The sequence below is a fragment of the Sinocyclocheilus anshuiensis genome, unplaced genomic scaffold (assembly GCF_001515605.1).
Source record: "Sinocyclocheilus anshuiensis isolate Anshui unplaced genomic scaffold, SAMN03320099.WGS_v1.1 scaffold784, whole genome shotgun sequence".
Taxonomy (NCBI): domain Eukaryota; kingdom Metazoa; phylum Chordata; class Actinopteri; order Cypriniformes; family Cyprinidae; genus Sinocyclocheilus; species Sinocyclocheilus anshuiensis.
In genome coordinates this window covers 1,692,728-1,720,523 of record NW_015554160.1, presented here as the reverse complement: position 1 = coordinate 1,720,523, position 27,796 = coordinate 1,692,728, and the positions used below count along the sequence as shown (strand labels likewise).

General features: G+C 36.4%; 1 protein-coding gene across 2 annotated transcripts; it reads right to left on the bottom strand.

Annotated features, from left to right (window-relative positions):
- Positions 1-252: 252 nt before the first annotated feature.
- Positions 253-27,582, bottom strand: LOC107670884 (SH3 and cysteine-rich domain-containing protein-like). Of its 2 annotated transcripts, XM_016463684.1 has the most exons (12): positions 27,262-27,582; positions 22,506-22,860; positions 17,260-17,289; positions 15,197-15,297; positions 9,174-9,255; positions 8,948-9,054; positions 7,733-7,814; positions 7,016-7,083; positions 3,602-3,696; positions 2,527-2,578; positions 861-998; positions 253-780 (listed from the first exon to the last, which is right to left on the bottom strand). In XM_016463684.1, the coding sequence occupies exons 1-12, from the start codon at positions 27,367-27,369 to the stop codon at positions 682-684; spliced, it is 1,317 nt and encodes a 438-aa protein (XP_016319170.1). In that variant the 5' UTR covers positions 27,370-27,582; the 3' UTR covers positions 253-681. The 2 variants fall into 2 exon arrangements, with proteins under 2 accessions (XP_016319170.1, XP_016319171.1); XM_016463685.1 differs by lacking the exon at positions 17,260-17,289.
- Positions 27,583-27,796: the final 214 nt, after the last annotated feature.

The window sequence follows — 27,796 nt, the reverse complement described above, 5'->3', positions numbered from 1 at the left end:
ACCCCCTACACTAACATTCAATAAATGAAATACAGAAAACACAATTCTCTCAGATGAGAAGAAAACATGACACTGACATTCAGCAGTTGAATGAAACACACAAACAATGGCCCCTAGAAGTATTTGGACAATTAAGCTAGATGTGAAAATGATTAGATATCAAAATATCAAACCAAATGACATTTATTTTAACCTAATATAAGTTTAGGTTTTAAATGATAACTATCTTTAAAAAACTAGAGGAAAACAGGCACTATGTTTGGATTCATCACCTCGACTTAGTAAGAAACAAGTATTGGATTTCATTCAGCAAGTATGATGGGCTAAAAAAATGGCTTGAAAAAGTAGCGTTAGTTTTGAGAAAAGCTCTGGCAGCATTTTTTTTTTTCAGATGGTTTGGTTTTGTTAGTTAATGAAATTAAATATATACATTTTTAGGCGCAACTTAGATGTCCAAATACTCTTTGGAGTCATTGTACATTCTTCCTTTGTCACTGAGGGAGACAGGGGTTAGAACAGGGCTGTTCTGATCCCTCCTGACGAGCCCTCCAGCGTCTGGTCACCCTACAGGTGGATTCATAGATCATTCAAACAGTCACAGAGACAGTGCTGGAAAGTCATCGCCCTGGGAAGTCTTTCCTTTTCTTTAAACGAACCATCTCTTCTCTCTGTTCTTTCACTTCATATATTCTCCAGGACATCACAGGGCACGAATCCTCTCTTTTTCCCACTGGCTACTCTGATGAAGCCATTGTGTTCATCCTCACCACTGACACAAATCTGAAAGTGTGTCGATACAGCAGCATTATCAAGCTGTTTGTGGTGAGAATCCAAGTTGGAAATGATAAGAGGCTACTCACTTGTCCCTCCTTCAGGGTGATCTGCCCTTGCTCCTTACTGCCAATAAAGGTTCGGTTACATCTGAACACCCTGTCGCCCGCCCTCACCTGATGCGCAAAGGATGCTGGGAAATAACCTATTCTATCTTCAATCACACCCTGGAATTGTTAGCAAAATACACGAGAACAACAATCTAAACCCACAGTCACTCACCTTATACTGTCAATAATTTAGACATAAATGTTAGTCTGTTTCTCACACAAAGCTATCACAGAGCATCAAACTTTGGACTGGAATATAGCACACATGTACCATAAAAATACATATAGACTTCATTTATTTTTTATGGTGCTTTTGTGTCCTTTTTAAGCTTGAAAGCTTCAGTCCTCGTGAAACTGTAAATGCTTGGAGAAGAGCACTGAAAACGGTTTTCACATTTTCTCCTTTTGACTAGTCCCTAAGAATTTCTATGTATTCAGTTTTTAAATATTTGAAAATAACCAACCAAATATCAAGTTGGCCATGTACTGGTGGTGAACTCCATAATAAATAGTATTATGGCTCTATTAAAATGACATAATGTAGATTAATGTATTGCTTTTTATGTATTTGTGAGCTTTGCCCAGATTTTTTCCCCGATTTACAGTTTGGAGGAGTCAATGCTGGTTGCTCAAAGTCAGAGCCAGTCTGCAGATTTTCTAGCTTCAGACTATAGTATTGTTCAGATTGTCAGTCCAAATCCGATTTTTGAATCTTATTTAGCAAGTATGAACACCAAAGAATAAAAATCAAGATCCGTTTCAGTCTGACCGCTCAGATCAGATTTTGAGCAGCTTTTTTGCCTATGTGACTTTCTCGTGCAGTGTAAAACGTAAACACATCAGATGTTGTTTGTAGAAAACATGCTGAATGGCCTTGCAGAAACAAGGTTTTGTTGTTGCGAAGTGCAGGTCAAGCAGAAAATGACAATATACTGATGGTCTACACACCTCTTTGAGCTGACAGACAGCAGCATGGAATAAAGCCGCACATTCCAGCTTCCTACGTTTCTGCTGCTGCCTCATAAAACGTAATATAATCCAGTGCGATGGCATCATGTTGTCATGTTGTAAGACAACATCTGTATTACAAACTGAATTGCTGTTATTGTTGTTATTAGCATAGCCATAACAACACAACATCATTGCTACAGAAATCAATGCAGATATTAAAACGAAAGAGCACCACGGGATACACAAATCATATCTGAACAGCTGCGATACAAAGTGTGGACAGTCAATCAATTAACTCGGATTCACAAAAACAGGATATGGACTGACAGTCTGAACAAGGCTAAAATATTCCATCCAGTCAGAGGATATCAAATATGTTCTATATCTTTCAACCAACACTTGTTTTTACAGAACATTCATTTTTGCATGAGTTTGTTGTGTTCTGAACAACTTTAAAGTCTGGTAATGTGTGATCCTCAGTCATTTAGTACGGTATATGATGCCCAGTTTTTATCTGTAACCATCTGCAAAGTCGGCAAGTGTATAATACCTAGTAAAATCAGTTCAGATTTTAAAAGTCGTTTAAATGTTTCCAGTCTTTAGTTATGTAGAATGTCACATTTTGGAGACAATCAAGGTTAAACCATTAAAGTCTTTTTTCATCAAACATTCTGCAAATGTGTAATAATTGTACCTTCCACCAGTCATCATTGGAATCATCTGCCAGGATTATTCGATCTCCAGGTCTGTAGGGAGAAAGGAACGCATTAGGACAGACATTAAGACATAACATCCCCTTTCAATAGAAGGAAATTAATTTTGGAATCCATTTATGATCAAAAGCTTTGATGAGGCTGTACTGAAATTTTGTGATAGCTTCATTCCATTACATAAGGCCGGAATGAAACTGCACATGTAAAGGGATTCAAAGTCAACAGTCATCTGCAGTCTCAGCTTCCTGCGGAGGTTCTGAGAATCAGACCTGAACCAAAAGAAATGAAAGTGCTACTATGTGAGTGATTGTAAAGAGAAATGTGTGTGCAATCAGAATCAGTCTCAGCAGGGACAATAACACAGCAGTCACAATCAAAGTACCAGACCAAGTTGTACAAACTCTATAAATTTAACCTCTGGGAGATCCACAGGTTTAAATGTTCATGGACTTTTAACTTTATAATACTATACGTTTATAGCACTGTATGTCTAAGTCCACATTCAGCCTGTTATGAAGAACCTAAACAGCCTGCATTTATTGCAAAGAGTTACATTCGTAATACTGTGCACCATTCACTTTCATTCATTTATCATTATTATCGGTTTATTACTAAAATAGAAGCCCTGTCCTATTGCCATATTTGTAGCAAAAGCTGAAGCAAGTTTGACTGCACCTTAATCACAAGGTCAGCATCTAAACTTTTAAAACATTTTGCCATCAATATTCATGTTTATACAAGAGCGTGCTTGTAGGTAAGCACACAGTATGTGTTCTGCATATTAACCATTATACCAGGATATTGCCCAGCAGACAGCAAAGTGCTTTGCCATGACAACTAATTGAGCGGGAAAAGGGAAATGACCACATAATACAGGTGTGAAGACTCAAATCAGCCGTGACACTGAATAACTCAGTGTGTGTGTGTGTGTGTGTGTGTGTGTGTGTGTGTATTCCTTATAGCTGTTACTAAATAAAATACTAGTATCTGCTGTTGATACCACAAAATAAATATAGAAAAGGAATAAAACAGCAGCTAAAAATGTATTCATCTCACCTCATTTCTAGGTCTTGGTTATCTTGGGGGGTAAATTCAAACAAAGCCACATAAGTATTGAGCTGCAGAGGGTCCCTCTTCAGCTCTCTGTTTGACTACAGTTTAAACACACAGGGACATAAACAGGAAGAGACTATTACAAATTACATCACAAATCAACAGAAATTCTTCTGAAAATGTGTGCAGGGGAGAGCGGGGCTAGTTACTCTCTTTACAGTGAATATTTCTCAGTCTGATATAAATACAAGCCTTTATGTAAAAAATAGAATTCAGAAGCCAGGAAGATAGAGTTATAGTTAAAGATTGATTCCACAATCCAAACATTACTAGGATTTAAATATTGGCTAAGGTTGGGGTGTTACTTAAATAGGACTTTTTCCACCAGCTCCTGGGAAACTGTGAGTGCAAGCAGGCGCACACACACTCAACTGGCCTAAGAATAGTTCAGAGGTGATTAAATCCTGACTCAGAATCATGTGTGAATGAAGTGAAGCTAGCTGCCTCATATCAATGTCAGAAAGAATCGACACAACACAATTAAAATTCTGACTAAGCATCATTATAAAAAGCATCATTTTCCTCAGGCCTGAAATATCATGACCTCTGTCTCAAGCACTGGTGCTACACAGCAGAAATCTCCAAAAAAAGTTTATTTTAAGAAGGAAACAAACAAGAGACACCAGGACTAGTTGTTAAGACTTCTGTCTAAAAGCTCAGTAGCTGTAAGGTTTTTAGTTAGTAATATTATGAAAAATGATTCACATTTAAAATAACTGTTTTCTATTTTAATATATTTTAAAATGCAATTTATTCCTTTTGAAGGAAAAATTAATTTTTCTTATTTAACATTTCTATTTACACTGAAAACAGTTATTCCGCTTAATAGTTTTGTTGAAACTGTGGCATTTTTTCAGGATTCTTTGATAAATAAAAAGCTCAAAAGAACAACATTTATTTGAAATAGAAATCTTTTGTAATAATAAAAAAACTTTACTGTAAATTTAATGCATCCTTACTTTACTAAATAAATAATTTCTTAAAGGGGTCATGACATGTCTTTCTTTGTCTTTGGAGTGTTACAAGCTGTTTGTGCATATAGATAAGATCCATAAAGTAGGGCTGGAAGATATGGCCAGAATTTATATCACGGTATATTTCTTAATTTCGGTCGATACAATATAATTCCGATATCGATATGAACACAATTTAAAAAAAGCCTCATAAAAACTGCCAAGAACACCCACAACAGATGTCTATACCTATAAACTTATGAAAAATGAATTTGCCAAGTCGAGACTTCCTCCTATAAAACTATATAATATTTTAGAAAAAACCCAGCACAAATAAATTAATGTTCACCTTTTATTTGTATTTAGCCTACATACAAACAAGAAATGTGAAATCACTGTCAAATAAACATCTCAAACTCACCTTATTAATATTAAAGGGGTCATATGATGCGATTTCAATTTTTCTCAGACCGATGAGCTTTGTAAAAATCGACGCGTTTCAAAAAGGCGGGGCATAGAGGAGAAACAATAATGTACAGTATGTGGAAAATAATGTGTTTTTTTAACTTTAAACTGCATAAACACATTTCATTACACCAAATACACCAAATAATGTTCTTTTTAGCAGCATCATATGACCCCTTTAATATCTTTAACTTTAAACTATAGGCTAACATACACTACCAGTCAAAAGTTTTTGAACGGTAATATTTTTAATGTTTTTTTAAAGAATTCTCTTCTGCTGACCAAGCCTGCATTTATTTAATCCAAAATACAGCAAAAACAGTAACATTTTGAAATATTTTTACTATTTAAAATAACTGTTTTCTATTTGAAAATATTTTAGCATGTAATTTATTCCTGTGATTTCCAAGCTGAATATTTAGCATCATTACTCCAGTCACATGATCCTTCAGAAATCATTCTAATAGTAAAATTTCATAGTAATATTTAAAAAATGTTTACTGTTTTTGCTTTATTTTGGATCAAATAAATGCAGGCTTGGTGAGCAGAAGAGAATTCTTTACAAAATCTTACTGTTCAAAAACTTTTGACTGGTAGTGTAGGCTGATTATTCTTATAGATTTAAACAAATGTGCTTCAGCCAGGATAAAGAACATGAAAAGTGCTCCGAGTTGCTGCAGAAAAAAATTAATTAAAAAAAGAGCAACAACAAAAACATGTTGCTGGAGACGGGCTTATTGAATATGTAAATTCATTCTCTGCCAGCAGGAGGCGCTTTGAGAGCAGTAGAAACAGCGGTTTCCCCAGTAACGGCTGTAAACAAAGCAGCTCCGCTCATGAACGCTACTTTATCAGATAAAATGAAAATGCCATTGAAACTTTTCTGAAGACAGTCGGTTCCCTTTCAGAGATACATTCATATAAAACACTCGCGCCACGTTTTGATTTTGAAACGTTCAGTGTTCATGTTTATTCAACGAAGTAAAACGCCACAACTAAATCAATGTATGGGAAGAACTGGTAATGTATATCGAAATATTGGAAATGTGTTTAAAAATCATATCACCGTAATTAAAAAAAAATTAAATAAATTATAAAACGGACAGTGCCGGTCCTTGATTCTGATTGGCTGAGCCACGTTTGATTACTCTACAAACATACACCTTTGTTTACGTTTGTGTGTTGCTCGGCAACCACTTTGTTTCAACCACAACTGATTCTGAGGAACTACATTGTTTGGTGGAAGAATAATGTTTTTATTAATATCATCACACTTTATTTGCTCTGTTTTATTTTGTGAAACCTTACTACGTTTATGGAATAACCATTTTATAAAAGCAGTAAGCCCCGTGAAGCTGTGGTTTACAGTGAATTTATAACAGCTAAGGTTTTTTTGTTTTGTTTTAACAACACCCCTTAGCTGTTATAAATTCACTGTAAACCATGGCTTCTTGGGGCTTATTGCTTTAATCGATATTAATATCAATACATATTGATATTGAATTATTGTCCAGCCCTACCGTAAAGTCGCAAAGTTTAAAGTCTCAAACCCAAAGATATATTATTTCTAAAAGTTAAGACTCATCCACGCCTTTCTAAAATGCCTCATTCAAACAACGTCATACATCAACGTCATTTAGAAACTTCATATGAACCCTTTAATTTTATTTGACCATTACTGCACCTCATAATAGTTTTACTGTTTAATTCTGCTAAACTAACCAGATATACAGTAGTGTGACAACATGCCCGCCAAGACAATGTGTGTTCAATTAACTATACTTTTTTTTCCCTAGAGAATAACAGTGCGAAAGTTCAACATCTTCGTGGTAGCAACATTTTTAGGTGCCTACACTGACCCATAGACACAGGACAATGGCTTAATAAACATTATGAATCTTATACCAAGTGTTACAAAGAGAGATGTTATGATGCTTACAGGTGATTCTTCTGATTTCCTTTCAGCAATATGAAAATGTTCTGTTCCATTCTCCAGGGGCGTAAAAACTAAAACACACAACACAAGAAAAAGCAATGAGTAAAAACTGTTGATCGTGACAGAATAAACCTTGCATGAGGTTAAATGAATGATGCAGTTGTAGTGGGTCATTGTTCAGAGTGGTGGACTGATTACCCAAAAATACTAGAGTTTCTCGGTCATGCTGGCACCTATGTGGCACCAGAGAATAAGTTTCTGTCTCTCTTCCCAGCGCACATAGTCATGGGCACATAAATTCACTGAAGCTGGGGTCAGTCTGTGATGAACCAGAGACCACCCTGATCAAGGCCATTCATCTCCCTGATACTATCACAGTCCGTCCAATACGGTGTATTATGTTATATAAAGCGCTAATGAGTTTCAACAATGTGTCTGATCAGAAGCTAGCAGTTTGGAGTTAAAAGGAGGATTGTGGGATAGAAGATCAGATTCACATGAGCTGTTTCTGTTGGGTCAGTTTTATCATAGGTGGGGTTATTTTAGTCATACTTTAACAATAAATAGTGCTTATAAATTAATATTAAATTTATTTGATTAGGAAATTGTAGAATTTAATTATTGAATATAATTATTTTATTATGAATCTTTTTTTACATTTGTAATTTCTATCCTTATTTAGGACTTTTTGTTTTTACATAACACGAACAGGGATCTTACCGTTGTCACTGGGTTTCCTGGTGAGTTGAGCTCGACTGCTGTGGGCCGTCTTTTCTTCTGCCACCTGAGCCACGTCACTGGTCTGAGCAAATGATAACAACACATAAATTCTCTCACATACACGTCCTAAGAAACGTCTTTGTCTGATAAACATGAAAAGATTAATATTAACTGCTTATTATTCAGAGATTTACATCTATTAAATGCCATACAAACTTATCTTTCTTTTGCAAATAATTTGATTTATTTCATCCTGGCTTCATTCTGTCATGTTGTGCCCTCTGTCTTTTCTCTCTCTCTTTCATCTTATTCTCTCCCTTTTTTGGTCATATTTGCTTTAGAGAGGCATTATCTGAAGCTGACCATCACTTCCTTCCAGGGTGTGTGTGTGCCTGTGTTTGTTTCAAGCAGTAAAACATTACATCTGGGCCCCTTAGATTCCCTTACAACCGTAGTAACTGCATATTAGATGGTTTAAACATTCACATGCATACACAGATAGAATAAATGTGAGCACAAAAAAAATAAACTTTGTATTAACGTACTACAATTGCGAATAAATGACAAGGACCAAATACGTTGCTATAAATAACATAATGGTGACAAAATTCTTGTTTTATAACAGAAACTGCATCCCCATGTTAATGACTCTAATAGAAGAACAAAAAAATGTCTTGTGTAGAGAGGAAATAATGGACCTGAATTAAGACTAGAGCAGAGAGCAGCTCAAGGAGATTAAATTGAATTGTCTTGAGTGTTTTATTGAATGAATCATAATAATCATCACCATTTTTACCACAAGCGCTTCACTCTCTGCACAAGCAGCCAAGCAGACACACATTTTAAAATCCATTATCAATCTTTTTAAAAGCCTAAACTGAAGCAGATTGCCTTCAGGTAAATGATGGATGCATGTTTACTATGACCAGTCTCTCTCTTACACACACACATACACACACACACACACACACACACACATACACATATACACTATTAGATCTATTCAAACTGCCACGTGCCCCATCAAATAAAATTGTATGCAACTTCCAAAAAATATATATTAATTGAATATTTGAAAATTCTGTTCACAAAAACATTTGTTTACATCACTGTTTAAAATTATATTTTAAATGATTAACTTAGAAACACTAATTGGAGTAATGCATTTTTTAAAAGGTATGAAAAATGTGACAGTACTGAACAAGTGTTTCTTACAGAGTTTCTCTGTGGTGACTCTGATCCACTGGTCCGCTTGGTCTTTTGTGCCAGAGAGGTTCCAAATCTCAGAGTCTCATACACCGGGTCAACTTTACTGCCACAGGCTAGGACAAAAGACATGTCAAAATACTACAAAATATCAGTGAACAAGATATTCAAGCTGGTGATGCTATGGCATATTGTGCAGAAGTAAAATAATAAATAAATGTTGCATGTTGCTCACCAATAGGCATCACCTCCCTAATGCAGCCAAACTGTTCCTGAATCAGCAGAGGGGAGCTAGAGTATCTCCGGAAACCTTTGGGCTGCAATCACACAAACAGGATCAGTGGATTTCATTGTTTTATTCATTTACTTTTCTATACCCAGAATTGATTTTCATGGGCATTTTTTGTAACCTCAATGGGAGTATGTAAAACATAAAACAGATAAAACACTATCTATTTATGCAAAAGAAATACAAGTACATTTAAATAATTTAAAATGTAAAATTAATTATTTTTTTTAAATTACAAATTTAAAGGCACAATATGTAAGATTTTTTTTATTAAAATATCCAAAAACCACTAGAACAGTGTTATATATTTTGCTGACTTGTGTACTTACATTATCCCAAATGTTTCGAAGAATGTTTAAATCCAGAGAAATAAGCAATTTTAACTAGTGGCACGGACCGTGTCCATAGTGTCATTGTGTCGCCTGCCAATGACGTCATAACCCCTCGATTTAATTTCTGTTTTTTGTTTTTTTTTATATTAGTGTTATAGGCTATTCCATCCCTACTGTGTTATTCCTATGTATGTCTGCACTATGTTTGTACTTTCTTCTGCACAGGAAGCTTCTGTCGTCAAGTCAAATTCCTTGTGTGTGTAAACATACTTGTTAATAAGGCTCTTCTGATTCTGATTCTAAATAAGGGAATCAAATATTTAAAACACTAGTTATTCTCAATCTGAACAATTTTAGCTGTTTATTATCATGAAATAAAACTAACATCAAATACAAATGCAAAATAAACAAGATATGTTTTTTACTTTCATTGGCACTTTAGGCTTAAATAAATAAAGTTTCATGTTAAGTGCCTCTCTTTGTTTAATCTCAGCTAGCATGCCGCGATTTCAAGACGATTCTAACCGAAAGGAGTGAGAATCACACCTGACAAAAGCTTCAGACAGACTCAATATCATAATAAATTTAATGTGTTTTTTTGGCCATTGCAATTCATACAGATTGTGTCATTAGACTGTTTTGCCATTCTAACACTGTTAATACAGAGATGAAACAGTGTTTGAACTAATATGTCAGATTAATTTCAAACTGGCTGTTGCAGTTAATTGATTCAAAAGTCTCATTTAACAATTCATTTGCATCATCACTCAAAAATGTCTATGAACATCTTGGCATCTATTAAAGTGCTTTAGCAATAATAGTACATAAATAGTTCGTAAATATTGCTGTTCATTATGTATTGTCATTGGTGCATAATATAAATGAAAATTATTAAATACAACTCTTCATGTGTTAATTTTATAAAGAACTGTGTGGAAAAACATGCTGTGATTATTATTAGATGATGTTTTGGTTCCTATGAGCCATTTAATAGCAAATACATATATACTGAATATGTATCAAATATCATCAAGCAACTGAAAAATATTGAGGTATAATTTTACCTATACATTTCTCAGCCCTATACACTAGTATATACACTTGTCCCTAGTTGTGTTCTCATGTAAGGTGTCCTGTTTAACTGCTGCATTACTAGTGCATATTTGATTCATGTCTGGTTAAACTGCTGTTTTGTCATGACCTAAAAGGATAACAACACTTTAATGATTAATGCATTATCAGTCTGATAGCAGTCAATAAGTTCATATAAATGACTGGTAATGAGGCAAATGATTTTATACCTTTAAGATATATTTACACTGGGATTCAGTGGTTCAAATCAATAAAAAACAAGCTCCTATGGCTTAATTAGCATTCAGTAGCACACATACACACAGCCCTAAGAAAGAAGCCGAGCTCACTATGCCCTTATTTGTATTTGTTGTGCTGAGTCCAGGCAGGGTGTCTACGCCATCAGCATCACAAATCTGCTTTGAAGACTTCTTCGTTAGGTTGGGGACTAATTTAAGTACCACTCGAACCCAAAGAGAAGCTCTCTAGTGCTACTACGTCACATTTCTCCAAGAGCTCACTGGGGAAGCGTGTAAAGAGGAATGTTCAATCTTGAAGTAGATGCTGTTAAATGCATTTAACAAGAGTGCACCATGTCTGCGAGCGCCCTAAAATACCAAAGTGACTCAACTGAAAAACTTTCATGTGATTAATTTGCTTAACCAACTAAAAGAACAATAATAGCTACACCATGCGATGTTCACTTGAACATAATGGGAGTTGTAATGGTTGACTAACAATCAGGACTCAGCTCATGTCATGCTGGTAGTAAAGCACTCTTTTCTGAAAAGCACTCGTAGCTCAATGGTTCTCACTGATCAGACAAGCCAAGAGAAATAAACAGAGTTTAAAAATAGCAACTTGTCCACTTTAGAGCAAAAGTGGAATTAGAGTCGAATCCTGTGGGGAGTTGTTCTCTTTTTAATCCTGATCCCCCACAGCTATATTTTCCATCTGTGAGAGCCCACTACATCATCGGGAGACTTGTTGTCTCAACCCACCAAACGGTTTGAAGCACAAGCACAGCATTTTTTTCCACTTCCTACGGTGCCCGTAAGGTGACATGTTCGGTTCACTTAGTTTTGTCATGGCCACGACATCATAACTCGTGGGAACGTGATAATATGTCGTGGCCATGAGATATTAATTTGAGGGAACGTCATATTAACTCGTGGGAATATGATATTATGTCGTGGCCATGAGATCATTTTGTCGAGGTAACTCGTGGCCACGAGAAAAATATGTGTTCCCTCAACATAGAAGTCGTGGCCACGAGAAATGGATGTCGTTCCCTCAACATAGCATCTCGAGGCCATGACTTCTTATGTTGAGGGAACACACATTTTTCTCGTGGCCACGAGTTTAATGCGTAAACAAACCTGCGTGACCATAGCAACCCGGGATAATCAGAGATGGATTCATTAAAGGGGTCATATGATGCTATTTTAAAGATCATTTAAGCATATATAACAATAAATATAAAAATATAGCCCTAATAAGTTAATGTAATAATAATACAAATAATAATATACAAATATTAAATTAAATGTTTAATGTTAATAAAAATGTTTTATCTATTTTTGATAATCCCAGGTTGTTATGGTCACGCAGGTTTGTTTACGCATTAAACTCATGGCCACGAGAAATGGATGTCGTTCCCTCAACATAGCATTTCGAGGCCACGACATAAGGATGTCATTACCTCGACAAAATGATCTCTTGGCCACGACATAATATCACGTTCCCACGAGTTAATATGACGTTCCCTCAAATTAATATCTCGTGGCCACGACATAATATTACGTTCCCACGAGTTAATATGATGTTCCCTCAAATAAATATCTCGTGGCCACGACAAAACTAAGTGAACCGAACATGTCACCTTACAGGCACCGTAACTTCCTGTGTTGATGATCTCATACTATAGTACTAGAATCAAAAGTGCTGGGTTCTAAGAATAAAAAACACTGGTCAAAGGCCATTCTACCCATAGCTCTTGTGTTTTTTTCTTTCAAAAATTAATAAAAGATAATAAAATGCACATTAGAATGATTTCTGAAGGATCATGTGATATAAGTAAAATTTCAAATATATTAAAAAGTTAAGTTATTTTAAACTGTAATAACATTTCACAATTACAGTTTCACAGTTTTTTTTTTAAATGCAAGCAATTAAAAAAAAAACTTACAGACCCCAAACTTTTGAACAGTAGTTGAGTGTGTATATAAAGGGGTCATGACATGATGAGAAATCAAATTTGTCTTGATCGTTTGGCATATAAGAGGTCTTTGTACCATTAAAACATCCTGCAAGTTTCATCGCTTAAAACTTCCTACTCATTTTAAACAAAGCATTTAATTAATCAAGCTTCATCGGATCTGAGAGGGCATGGTGACATCACAAGGGCACAAACATTTGCATAAACAACGCCTTCAGAGCAAGACATTCTCACCATAGGCCCCGCCCACTGGCATTCAGTCTCTTAACGGCTTGACACTTAATTATGCTGAATGCGAGTGTTCATGTCTTTGTATAGATATCAGAAGGATCCCAGCGTAAGGAACAAGTGGATAGTAAAGACACTATAAGACACTATACTATAAAAAGCACCGTCCTTCAGATGAGACGTTAAATCGAGGTCCTGGCTCTCTGTGGTCATTAAAAATCCCAGGATGTCCTTCGAAAAAGAGTAGGGGTGTAACCCCGGCATCCTGGCCAAATTTGCCCATTGGCCTCTGACCATCATGGCCTCCTAATCAGCCACATACACTGATTGGCTTCATCACTCTGTCTCCTCTCCACCAACAAGCTAGTGTGTGGTGGGCATTCTGGCGCAATATGGCTGCCGTCGCATCATCCAGGTGGATGCTGCACACTGGTGGTGGTTGAGGAGATTCCCCCCTTTCATGTAAAGCGCTTTGAGTACCCAGAAAAGCGCTATATAAATGTAACGAATTATTATTATTATTATAGTTTATTTTTAATGGTACCCCGGATCGTGTCAGAGGATTGATCACAGCATTTTGTTTTGTAAACAAGGCACAGTGTCATGGAGAGTTCACAAAGAAACATTTGTTGAAAGATGAAGTGGTACTAGATCTGACTACAGCTGCATCACAAACTGAAGCTGTGGGATTTAGTTATTAAGAAATATATGCTTGAACTTTTCAGTTTCAAAGCTATTTTATTGAGAAATCACAGAACTGTGTTGACAATATATTTCCGCGCTGAATGATTCTGTGTGCGCGCGATCTGCACGTGATGTACGAACTACTGTCTGTAATGTATGTGCATTACAGTGCAGCAGCACATTAGATTAGAACGGCGATTAACTTACCTGTACAATAAGCTGTTTAAAACGTGCATTCTCCCGTTCAATTTCGAGCATCCAGTAATATAATCTCACATCAGAGTATGCATTTATTTGACATTTTAACTGTTTGGAAACGGAGCGTAAATGTGGAAGTCCTTCAAAGATTTCTTATCCTGTTGCGCCCTCTATAGGACCAGTGACTAGCCGACGTCAAACTTAAAGCGTCATGGCAGAGCATTGAAGTCGACTAGTCGATTAGTCGGTGCAACCCCTACAAACCACAAGTAAATGATTTCATAATGCATTGACTGGAAATGACCATTTTATTTTGATCATGTTTTTAAAACACTCACATGCAATAGTGAGGGGGCAGGGCATTGATACTATGCAATGACATCAGCCAATCATAACATTGGCTGATTACTGAGAAGCCTTAAAGGACACGCCCCTTAAAAACAGGTCATTTCAAACAGAGGGTCAGAATGAGGGTTGAAAATAATAATTTTTCCACGTTTATTTGTTTTTTTTGTGCAAAAAACTGAACTTGTTCTCAAGGTCACTCAATCCTTCTCTGAGAAACCTGACTCACTCCAGTACTGCACTGAAGCCATGGGAAAAGCAATGGAAATTTTAGCACTCTTTTCCCATTTGGACATTTTTTTCCCTGTGTGTGGGGGGGGCGTGTGAATTTCCCAGAAGAGTCGTGACTTGTGGGTCCCCTGAGTAAAGCACAGAGGTGTTTACATGATAGATGCATCTTGATATTCTGTATCAACTATCTCATCTTTCTTCTCTCTCACTTTCTCTAGTACACACCGGAGAATCATTAACATTCATACTCACACATAAATTCACGGAAGGAAAAGACAGACTGATGAATCACACCTTCAAATCACCAAAAATAACACTGTGAAGAGTATCATATCTTAACACTCACACACTAAAAATCTTCACCTACTGCCAGAGAGGAACACCAGGAAAGTGATATTGCAAATTATAAGTATGGACTTGGTTTCTCCATCAGTGGAGACCGGAGAAGTGTGTTTTCATTGCTACACTATCTGTTATGTCATGTCTTAATAAGCCTCTTCATACAATAAACAAACATTGGCCAACCTGATCAACAAATGAACATAAACACTGAATACATGTTTAGTTCCACATTCAATTTCCAAGAGTAATCAAATATCAACAAAAACTAACAAAGTGAGGGAAAAAACACTCAATTCACATAAAGTAAAAAAATATCTCACCAATTTCCCCATGCATCTCTGCTGTCCAACTCGATCCAGGCACTTGTTGTGGATGCCCATCTTGCAGGCTTTGCACCGGAGGCCCAGCTTAGCATTGGTGCCTAGCAGTTGAGGTCAAATTCAGTTAATATCAGGTTTAAATGTCTTCTGAGAGCAAACTTATTAAACATAAAATTTATTTGTACAAAGCAATGTTATATTACTGCTAAACAACAGAAAGTGATCAATAAATACAGCCAGGTCAGAGTTGGGAATTTCCACGTGTGCAGTTTTGTTGGGAAATTCTGTTATCAAGAGCAATAGTTTGTTTATTATCATCCACAATTAATTCTTAATTAGCAGTTTAACATGAAATTCCATATAATTCTGTCAGAAGTTCTCACTGAAGGGTTAAAATATTAAACACTCTTAAAAATAAATGTTCCAAAAGTGCACTTTTTTTCTCAGTGTGAAGAACATTCAAGTAATCTAAAGATTGTTTTCCCACTAGAAAGATCCTTTTACACAATGGAAAGGTTTAATGGATTTTGAAGGTTCTTCATGGAACCAAAGATGCCAATAAAGAACATTTATTTTTAAGAGTGTAGGGGAGCAATTCTGCAAGTGTTCAGGTTGCTGGTCATCATTCTGGCCTACATTTCTTTTGCCTAAAAAGAAGATCCCTTATAAGAAGATCATTAAATTATGGCTTCACAGTCCCAGAAACACTTGCAGAATTCACACTTATTGGTAGTACTGGAAACAGGAAAATGCAGGTGTTAATGCTAAGCTGAACAGAAACAGCTGAAGACAAACGAGAGCAAAGCGTACAATTTGAGAACAAATGTACAAGAAACCATCCAATAAAACAGCACTCTTATTCTCAAACAAAAATCCTACTCTTATATTTGCTCAGTTTCACAATTTGATATCCCCACACCTGATGCTCAGAACATGCATTCAGAGACACGGTTTTATTGATTTAGACACTTGGAGGAAGGAAGAACTACAGAAGGAAGCTATACATGTATACTTTGCCTGATATCGATATTTGTACATAACATTTGTGTTCACTTGAAAGCAGAGAATGTAGATCTCCACCACAGAAGTCACAATGTGCAAGCTGTAAAACTCTTAAGGTTCTGTCAATCAAACTGCAAACAAAATGTAAACAAAATGCTAAAATAAATTCACCAAGAGCATGTTATAACATCCATTTTCTGCTTCTTCCAGTAACAACACTCTTGTGCCATAAAATAATAATAAAAACATTCTTTAATCCATAGATGCCTCTGACTCCTCCCATTATGATAACTCAGGGTGAACTCAGGGTAAAATTACGTTTCTTTCTTACAGATAGAGCTGAATGTTTCGTTAACCAAAATAAACAGCTTTTCCCATGGCAAATTATGCAACACTTTAATGCATGCTTCTTTGGATGATCTTTGGGTAATGGAGAATTAATCAGGCCTAATTGCTTTCAGAAATTAAAAAACTGCCTCTGTGCAGGATAAACATAAACAGATTTTATTGTGGTGAGACAATAAATACTAATTACTGAAATTATAGTGTGTTAAAGTCACGTTTCCAGCTGCTTCCCAAGAGCGAGCAGCACTTTATTGAGATTAAAGCCACCTACTGGTAAAAACCTCTGTGTCTTCCACTATATCCAAGCACACAAAATAGACACTTTCATTAACTTTAAACCACCAGAACAAAGTAGACCATCATCTACAGTATATAACAACAGCATGCATAACAAAGCTCTGGAAAACAGCAGACACAGAATAACATAATCCATATTCCTGTGACAGTAATGAGAAACAACAACAACAAAAAACAATCCCATCACAGAATAAGGGTATTGATATTGACCGCTCTGGGGAAAAATTCTATTAAGCATTGGTCTGGAAAGCATATGAGGAGCCACTTCATCATATGCATTTCCTGAGAGTGCTGAACAAGTCTTTATGAGCGCAGAAGCAGGGAGAGGGTGGGTTGGGGTTGGAGGTGGGTGAAGGGAGTTATCTATTTTCATTCGGTTTCTAAAGAGTTCAATTCATCATCAAACAGAACAGACTTACCGAACACCTTGCCTGCTCCCCCTTGGCAAGCTAAAAAAATTACAGGAGAGAATCCCTCTTGCATTACAATTATTTCTTGAAATATAAAAATAAAATGGTGGTCAAACAAGGCAACACGGCATTAGTTACAGCTCATTCAAGGTTTCCAGATATTGATTTTTCAAAACATGTATCTCTGAACACTTCGATGTAATAGCCTTTAAAGGATTGTTCACCCAAATTCTGTCATCATTTACACACCCAGGTCATTCCTAAGCTTTATGACTTTCTTCTGTGGAACACAAAAGAAGATATTTTTGAAAAGTGTGTGGTTTTTTGTCCATTCAATGAAAGTTAATGGGATCTAAATCTGACCTTTCATTATGGACAAAAAAAGAAAGAAAGAAAGAAAAAGATATTTTGAGAAATAGCTTCTTTTATGTTCTCTCATGTTTGGCTAAAGCAGAATATCTTCTGCAGAAGAAAGAAAGAAAATGCGTACATGATGACAGAGTTTACATTTTGGGTGAAATATCCTTTTAACTACACAAGATCAAAGAATAGAAAAGAATATATTTCCTCTTTTGGAGTGACTTTAAGATTTAAAATGATAAATGAAAATTTTGTTTTGAATAATAAAATATGAATGTGGAATGATTAATAGGGTGAAAACATCAGGTCCCGCTGTTGTGAGAATGACTCTGTCACAGGGCTCATTTGCCCCTGTCTGCTACATCAAGCTGCTTCCAGCCATCCATCGATTAATCAAACATCACATGCTCGGTCCAGACTCTCTTATGCCTCCCTGTGCTGATCACTTCAGCCTTTGAAAAAAATCTTTAATGCATCATTAATGTGTTTAATGATTGAGTATTTATGTGTTGAGTACTTTGTCTTGGGTTGAGAGGTGATGCAGGGCAGAACAATTATAATGAAAACGACTCAGATCTAGTTCAGGCCAAGTTTCAGTAAAATGCCTGAAAGTGATATTAGAATATTTGATCAAAGTCATAAAATGTTTGGTCTTCATTTTTGACTTGTGTGCCCTAAGGGAAAAAGAGGAAAATGATTTCATAATTCACCAACACTCGCAAAAGCTGCATGATATGTTCTGTGGACTTAATTTCAATGTTGTTAATGTCATCAGATGCCCAATGGGATGAGAATCCACCCACACAGACAGCCAACCATATTCCCAATATGCTAAGCCTCCTTTTATACTTTGAAAAACAGCATGGCTTCTGTGTCTTTAGAAATAGATGCCTCTGCTTTAGCCAAACATGAGAGAACATCAGCATGAAAAACGTGTTACTCTCCGATCCAGAAAACGCTTTGTAAATTGCTGACTGAAATTTTGAAATGAGCTCAATACGAAGTATTAATAATACAGAACACACTTGTTAAATTTTCATTCGGAATGAAATGCACGGTCAGTTCATGGTGAGTAAATATCTTTACAGCTGCACAACTGACCATTAAAACATTTCTTAAATTCCTTTAGTTTTTACCCACACAGCTAAGTGGGTGTTTAGTGGGAGCCTTTTGGAAGGGACACATTTTACACAGACTCTCTACTTAATTTGTACACTAAAATTGTTCAACAGCGAAAAGACATGAAACCAAAAGAATTACGTCATTTTTGTAATTTTTGTAAAATACTTTTTTTTGCTTAACTGGAAATGGTCACCAATAAGAAAAATATTCGGTAAGCAACCTCCTTAAAGAAAATTAACTTTAGTAAAACTAAAAACTACAATTGTTGGTTGTAGTGGTTGTGATTTTTTATTTTATTTTATTATTGTTTTGTATATGTATATAAAATATGTATAATTTTCACAAAATAAATACTGAAATGGTTTATGTTTATTTTACTGTTAAATATATATTGATTTCTATTTTATGGTGGATTTTCATGTTTAAGATTAAAAGTCTGGGAGAGTCTCAGAGACTAGAGTTAAACAATAAAATCTACACATAATAGGCAAAAAATATTAAAAAGTTAAAGTAAAAAAGGTATATAATCAAAAATAAATGATGGCATGATTAAAAAAAAAAACTCTGGGTCATAAAAGTGGCCCAAGTTGAAGCAAGCAAGCGACCAAGTTAGTAATTAAATAAGTAAATAAATCAATAAATAAATACATAAACTTTTAACCACAGGAAAAAAAACCTCTTTAACTCTGAACTGGAATCTAAGCAACATAGCAACAGGTCAATTTAGTTATCTGTATCTTTGGCTCAAATACCCCATTCACCACACCACTGGCTATCACAAACGAGCATGGAAAACAAAGGCACGTGATGCTGAAACCCAGTTAATTCTGGTGCCCTGATATCCTGATATCTGATCCAAATGCAGAGATTTGGGTCAACGGCACGTGGGCTCATATTTAATCAACCTGTGGAGATTTGGGTCACACACAGGTGTCCTGACATCCGATCCATATGCGGAGATTTCACGGTTTGTTATTTAGTAATGACCCATTAGTCACAGCAGGAAATTGAGACTCGACACACAAGCAAAAGAACTACAGCCTCACCTCGCTATTTCTTCCAGACAGCTGGTGAGATCTCCTCAAATTCACCTTCCTGCATGGCAATAATCAGAATGCTGTGGGATAATGAGCCGACAGACCATTCCTCATCTAATTTTTAGATGTGACGTGACGTGACGTGACATGTGGCCAAGTATGGTGACCCGTACTCGGAATTAGTGCTCTGCATTTACCCATCCAAAGTGCACACACACAGCAGTGAACACACACACACCGTGAACACACACCCGGAGCAGTGGGCAGCCATTTTTTTTTATGCTGCGGCGCCCGGGGAGCAGTTGGGGTTCGGTGCCTTGCTCAAGGGCACCTCAGTCGTGGTATTGAAGAGTACGAGACTCGAACCCACAACCTTTGGGTTATGAGTCCGACTCTCTAACCATTAGGCCACGACTTCCCCTAATGCCGAGTAAGCTCCGGTTTCTCTACATTTAGTACAAAGCTTTGAAATGCATGATTTGGCCTCTTGATGTCCTTTTCATAAGGATGTGCCAGGATGGGATGTGGAGCCCTGCCCTCATTAGTGTGCTCTTCTGAGGGACTGTTAGTGAGGTAAAGAGGTGATGAGGCCTGACAGATCCATATGCCAGCCACAACCACACACACTCTTCTTCTCTCTCTCACACACTGTGCATTCAAAACATAAAACACTATTCAGAATATATTACAGAATAAGGCACTAATATGTGCTTTATAAATACTAATAAACAGCTAATATGCTAGTAATATTCATGCTAATAACCAACTAGTTAATAGTGAGAACTGGTCCCTAAACAGTGTGTGTGTGTGTGTTCATCCTTGTGCTATGGGTCTCTCTTTTCAAACAGGTGGACATCTGTCTGACTCACCACACAAACAAATTGAAAGCTGAGCCACAACCTTGTTGCCTTCTAGGATAAACCCACAAATACTCTAATGCAGGCTCAGCTGAGCACATATGCTTTTAAACACCACACGTACTGTAAGTAGAGCTCTTTATCTTAAAACTACCTCACTGTTTCAATTTGAAGAATTAACTCATGATTTACATTATAGAAAATCCAGTTTGGACAGATGACCCTCATGGAGGCATAAATATGGGGCATGAAGCTTTCAATCGGCGGCAGTACACCTCAGATTTATTTCTGTCTGACTACCCTTTCCAACAATAAAAATACATTTTGGTGACAGACTTTAAAAAACTCATTTAAAAACATTTTTAAAAAATCAGGAAAGAGTTGAGAGGCTTAAGGACCCCATATGTCCTATTTTGATGCACTTGTATTGAAACAGGACTTGTAGGTGGGACTTGTCCTTTTTGTTTAAATAGCCACTGCCCTGCAGAAACATATTTTGCTATAATTTTATTATAACTCAGACAAAAACGTCTAAACAGCAGCATTGAAATTGAGTCATCATTATATTTGCAGTAATTTCCAAAGAATAAAAAAACCCTTGGAGTTTATAAGATTTAAAAAAAAAAATCTGCAAAAATGCATTAAATTAGTCAAAAGTGACAGTAAAGATGTTTTATACAGAAATATTAAGCAGCACACCTCTTTTCAACACTGATAGTAATAATAAAAAAGTTTCTTTAGCACCCTATCAGCATATTAGAATGATTTCTGAAGGATCATGTGACACTGAAGACTGGAGTAATGGCTGCTGAGATTCAGCTTTGCCATCACAGGAAAAAAATACATTTTAGAATATACTAAAATACAAAACTGTATTTTAAATCGTAACAATATTTCACAATATTACTATTTTTAATAGGGATGTAACGAATCGATGTACCACGAGCCAGTTGAAAATCGATACAAATATGTAACGATTCAAATCGGTTGAGAGGTTAAATGAATGGCGATACCGTTTGGGTGGGCGTTTATATGAATGTATCTCTGAGAGTTGTTGCCTCTAATTGTAAATGGAAAGAGCAAAGCCTTGGTTTGCCTATATAAAGAGATTTCTTTTATTTATGTTATTTATTTGTTTGAGTCGGGGTTCGTTTTAAAATTTTAATTTAGTTTTGTAATGAGACATATTTCAACAATTCACATTTCAAAAGAAGTGTGCAGCATTTTGTCCAAGCAATAATAAAAGGACACCTTTTCACTTATAAATTGTCTTAAATCTATGTTTAAAAAAAAATGTGAAAAAATCGTATCGTGAAATCAGTATTGTGAATCGTATCGCATCGCGAGTTGAGTGAATCGTTACATCCCTAATTTTTACTGTATTTTTGACCAAATAAACACAGCCTTGGTGAGCATAAGAGCATTCTTTCAAAAACATTACAAAATCTTACTGACCTCAAGCCAGTGAACAGTAGTTTATATGTGCTACAAGTTATGTAAGCTTTTAGGAGTGCACTCACATATGACCTCAAATCTAATAGACATTGACTAACAGCCACAATCATTTTATTTTTATCTCATGGAGTCTTTAACTCATTACGTCGTGCCACTCTTATCTTTGTTCACCGCTCTCTAAATGCTCAAATCTTTGTGTTTTGGCGTCGTCCACAGTAACAAAACATTAGTGTCTGGTGGCCGGACAACAGATGGGTAATAGAATATTTTAGATTATGCCTTCAGTCATCTAATCTATAATCATTATGTTCGAGATCAAAATAGCCTCCCCTGTCTAAACAAGCACAAACACAGCTTTGTTCGTGCGTTTTCTCTGTAATGAGAGCTGTCGTCAGTCACATAAAGATAAAACACGTCCTCTTACCTACAATCATGTGGTTGCAGACGTCACAGAAATGGGGCTTCTTGAAGATGTGCTCTAGAAACGTGTGTGCGTTGGGGTCCGCCGGGCGCGGGGCTCGGGATGGTGAACAGATTGTGATGGGCAGATTGCCCGGGATGACGGTAGGCAGTGGAGGGGGTGGTGGAGGAAGGGACATCGTTGGGGACGCTGAGACGGACACACCGATGGTACTCAGATGACCTGTGCTGCTGCTGACATCAGAGAGCAGTTCGGTTTGAAACTTCACATCCTCGATCGGTCGTTGGAAAAAATTATCTGCACTTTTGCTGCGAAGACTCTTGGTCTTGAAGGATAGTGATCGCTTTAGCCTCTGCAACTGAAACAAACGTAAAACAAAGTACAAAATGCATCTGTTAGCATCTGATTTAGACAAATGCTCAACCCCATATGACGTAAACAGCCCCCCGGAGCATTAAACTCTGTGAGTGGGTGATTTTTGATGCTTGGCAGGTGTCAAATGAGGGCATTCTCACTGAAACAACCTCCAGATGATTATACGATCTCTCCAGCCATCATATGTTAACCTAACTCAGCAAGGCTAAAATTACAGATTATTTATGTTAATGTAACTCACTGAGCATCAAAAGGCTTAATGAAAGAGAAAAGAGGAAACGAATAGAAAGATGGGCTGTCATGTCTCTTGGTACGTAACCTCTTTGTGCGGTGCACATTACCCATGATATCAGTCATACACTGACAGCCCTCTAAATTAGCTGACAACACCCACCAGGATCATCTTTGCCTACTAAAAATGTCCTCTAGGCCACAGTAACCTGCACAACTTCCCCAAGTATACTGTGCACAGAAATGCTATTCAAATCAGAATAAAAATGAAAAGTGCCCAACACTAAAGGTTAGACAAGGGTAGTCATGCAACTCAACAAACCACATATTTAAGACTGGGAAGAGGAAAAATAATAGTTTAACAATCCTCATGTGTATATATATTGGCACACTTTATTTTAAGTTCCAATTCTCACTATTAACAAACCATTAACTACGACTTTTGTCTCAATAAACTAATTTGCTACTTATTAATAGTTAGTAAGGTAATTGTTAAGTTTAGGTATTGGGTAGGAATAGGAATGCAGAATATGGTCATGCAGAATATGTGCTCTATACGTACTAATAAACAGCCTAATAATAATAGACATACTAATATGCAACTAGTTAATAGTGAGAATTGGTCCGTCCCTATATGGTAGTGTTACCATATGTATATATATAATAGATAACTCCAAGACAGCTATGAATTCATAAACACACTTTTGCCGGAAAACAATGACAAAACATTTCAACCCCTGCTATCTGTTTTAGTTTGCAAGACATAAAAAACCTGTACAAGAACAACAAATGTAAGGTTTAGTGACACTGCATTACTGGCCTGATTAAGCAAGTGACTGTTCTATTAGCTGGCCTAAAACTCTTACCATGGCCCTAGGCCTTCCTTATGGTGGGGGCCCTATGTGTGTGTTTTTTTTTTGTGTGTATGTACTGTATGTGTGTGTAATATATATTGCCCATTTGGACAGTCCTCTCACATTGTGTATCCACCAATCAGAGTAGAGGATCAGTGCAGTGTGTTTAGTGAGCTGCATGCCTGTGTATGATGATGACCTATTGATCTCTGATGGCCAACAGAGAGTGATTGATCGATTAGGCCCTCCCTCACCGCTCCTGTCCATCAGTGCTCATAGTTCACTGTCAACTTACAGGCAAAGTCACTTACAAGCAGCTCTTCTGCCTGAAATCCCTGTAAATAGCATCAAATGAGTTATTAAGGTGCAAATGCTGTTTGTTAAAAATTGGTTTTAAGTACTTACTGACATTTACAGGGCACTTGCTTTGTGGCAGAACTAACTGTAAACAACAGGCTATCAAAAAAAAACATTGCCTTAGTTCAAGTCTCACTATGTCTGACAGTTACAATAAAATTAATCAAATAGGAACACACACACACACACACACACACACACATACACACACACACACACACACAAACACAAATCAATGCCCGAGACTACTGCTTGAAAATGCACGTCTGGGTTTTTATTTTGAGATTTTGAGGCTGTTCCTAACATATTAGAAATGAAGCAATATAACTGTCAACAGATGTTCCCTTTTGCACCGATTAAAATGGTTAATGAGAGAAATTTGACCTAAATATGGTCATTATAAAAGACCATCTAGATAATTTAAAGAAATTTCACATAGGATATGAAGGTTTAAATTAGAAATGCACTGAAAATACCTCTGCCAAAAATAATGGCCAGTTCTACCAGAAAATCACGAATCTTATACATCTATTAGAAATCAATTCTGCTGCTGTCAGCACCAAATGTGTGTCCTGCTCTTCCCTGAAGGACGACTCTGAGATATGGAGCTGATTAAGGTAGAAGTCAGGTATTTTTCAGCACAAGATTGCTGTCTTTAGAGAAGGAGGGACACATTTTACTAGGCCTGCTTTACTCGTAACACATTTTTATCTTATCAAACACAAATTAATACAAAGCAATCAGACACATAGTGGAGACCAGAAACACTGACAGATTAAAAATTCACTTTGGGTTTTAGTCATAAAAGGTGTTCCTGGATCAGTTCAAGGTGTCATGTGCTCATTAATATGTTAATTGGGACAGATAGGCTATAGCCTGATCTTGGTTTAGTAATTTAGCTCTAAAATGGTTGATAGATTAGCAAATAAAATCCCTGATAATGATGAAATTCTCTGATTATTGGGCCCAAGTTCTTCTCTAGAAATAACAGCTTCAATATTACTCTAGAAATAGGTTCAAACAAGAGATGTAAAACCCTGCAGGATAGTTTCACTTCTTACTAAGAGCCTATTGCTTCTTGGAAATTTGTGAAATGCAACCAGCACTGGAGATTAAGTTATGAATATATTTTTTATTTTGCATTAAAGTCTCCCATTAACAACTAACGAGTCATATTATTTTTTAGCAGTCTATTACATCCTTATTTGGCATATTCTCAAGTGAATATTGCAATGGACATCCAAAACAACTGACATGAAATTTAGCCTTTGGTCATAAATCAAATATAATGTGGTTTCAGATTCTTTCCATTTCAAAAGGAATTTTCCTTTTTCAAACAATACAACATTTTCCTAACTTATGATCTGATTAAAAACATTTCCACAGGGCTTCAGTAAATAACATCAAATTGTAAGTGATCCCACTGCTCAAAGTAACAGCTCTCAATTACACACAAATCCCTCAAGACTCATCGGATGAGTGAAGGCAATGTTTAACACCATAATGCCATGGATAATGTACAAATTTAAAACATTCACACTCAGTGCACACAGTTTAACTGAAACAGCGTTTATGGGAAGGAGGGGAATGACACAAAGTAAATTTAAATAATGAATCCATTTCTGAATAACTACATAAATAAATAAAGCACTACTTACCACCTTGCAGAACTTAATGTCTACTGATTTAAAGACAATAAATATACAAAATTCCCAACTGGCATAGAGCTCTAAAAGCACAGTTGACCGTCCAACATTTGGGCTGAATGTAGAACTCTGGGCCACAGATGACCCAGAAAAACAGATGTGCTCAAACTCAGCACCGATGTGACAAAACACCACCTGCTATAACCTCACACATTAGATCTTAAAACACACACAACAAATCACACATCAGTGTTGAACTGAAACTAAATAATAATTTTTTTAAATATTAATTTTTTAATCGCGATGCATCGATTTATTACTGCAGTATCAAAACTTTCCTTTTGCAAAGGTGACTTCAACTAGGTCTCATATGAGCCCTATTGCAAATAAACAACTTAATATAAATGATAATATTGCCAGTGTATTGGGGTGAATTTGTATTATTTTGGAGATGTGCACAGTGTTATTGGTAGACATAAAGCAACAGATGCATAATTATTAAATATTATCAAAGATCATTTGAATCAAATATTTCATTCTACTTACACAGGATAGGTGAATACCTGACCGAAAACTGGATAGTATGAGAGACAGAGGAGTGTTGTTGTAATAACCTACATGGTGAGCTGTAAAAACCATGTATTACCAAAACCATTTAGAAATAATATACATGGGTGAACATGACAGTAGAAATGACTCTGTGTGAAAATAAAAAATTAACATTGCAAAAAAAAATAAAGTAAAATTTCACTTATGTCTTGTATGTAAATGACAGAACTGGTCCATCGGTTGGTTTTGTTAGCCTATAGTTTTATATAGGCCCATTATATTTGTTTACAATCTGATTTTAATGTTACTTATATTTGTTCACCATTTTGAAATAAAATACTTTAAATAAAACAAGGTTGAGCAAGGTGATGGGGTGACATAACAATTATTTGAACAAATAAATCTGTTTAGCCTGCCATAATAAATGTACTAAACTAAATGTAAAGCGCCCATGTTTACGGTTACTGTTAGTACACCTCTCGGTAGTGTTACAACACTCTTTGTATTTGACGATAACACTTTACGCTTTACACGACGGTAAGTGCTAGCCTCCAACTACTTCAATTTACAGCAGACGAGCAAATTAACATCATATCAAAGTTTAAGACATATAGCGGCAAAATCAGACGCTAAAACATGTCACAACACACCGCGGTCTCTGTAACAGTTAAAGTGGGAAAAGACGCGTAGACTGCGCACTACATAAATCTATGTGATTGATGTTTCTATGAGATGTGAGTTTCAAACCTTTGACTCCAGCTGGCTGATGGATGTGGGTGACTGGGGCTCATGGTACTCCCGTTCGTTCTCCTTGCCCATCGTGTCCTCCTGGATCATGTTCGCTGGCGGAATCATGTTGATAACAGCTGAGCAGCACCAGTCTGTCGGGTATGTCTGGGCACCAGCCGCGCTCTACATGTTGAGTTGAACTGGAAGTTCTAAACTGCCGATGCGCTGCGAATAAATGGTGTACTATACCTATACCGCACTCGTCTTTCCATCAGTTTGTATATTGCATAGTGGAGACGCAGTCCGCTCTAGAGGAACTCACTTCATTACAAGTCAGAATCGTTCAGCAGACTGACTGGATTTGACTGTCAGGCTGTGGATCAGCCAATCAGAAACCGCTATAGGAGGAGTTCAGATCTGATTAATTCCCATCCTTTTTTTTAAATGGATCCAGTTTTGATTTTTAGTGAGCAGGGGCTGTTGTCACCTCTGTTCTTATCGTCACAATTATCTATTAATTGTTAATCTAAAAATAATATTGTTAATGGTTAGT

Coding starts and splice junctions, on each gene's coding strand:
- LOC107670884 (XM_016463684.1), bottom strand. CDS start 27,369: ATGATTCCGCCAGCGAACATGATCCAGGAGGACACGATGGGCAAGGAG. Junction 9,256..15,196: donor AGAGATGCATGGGGAAATTG/GTGAGATATTTT, acceptor GTGTGATTGCAG/CCCAAAGGTTTCCGGAGATA. Junction 7,815..8,947: donor AGTCACCACAGAGAAACTCT/GTAAGAAACACT, acceptor TCATTTGCTCAG/ACCAGTGACGTGGCTCAGGT.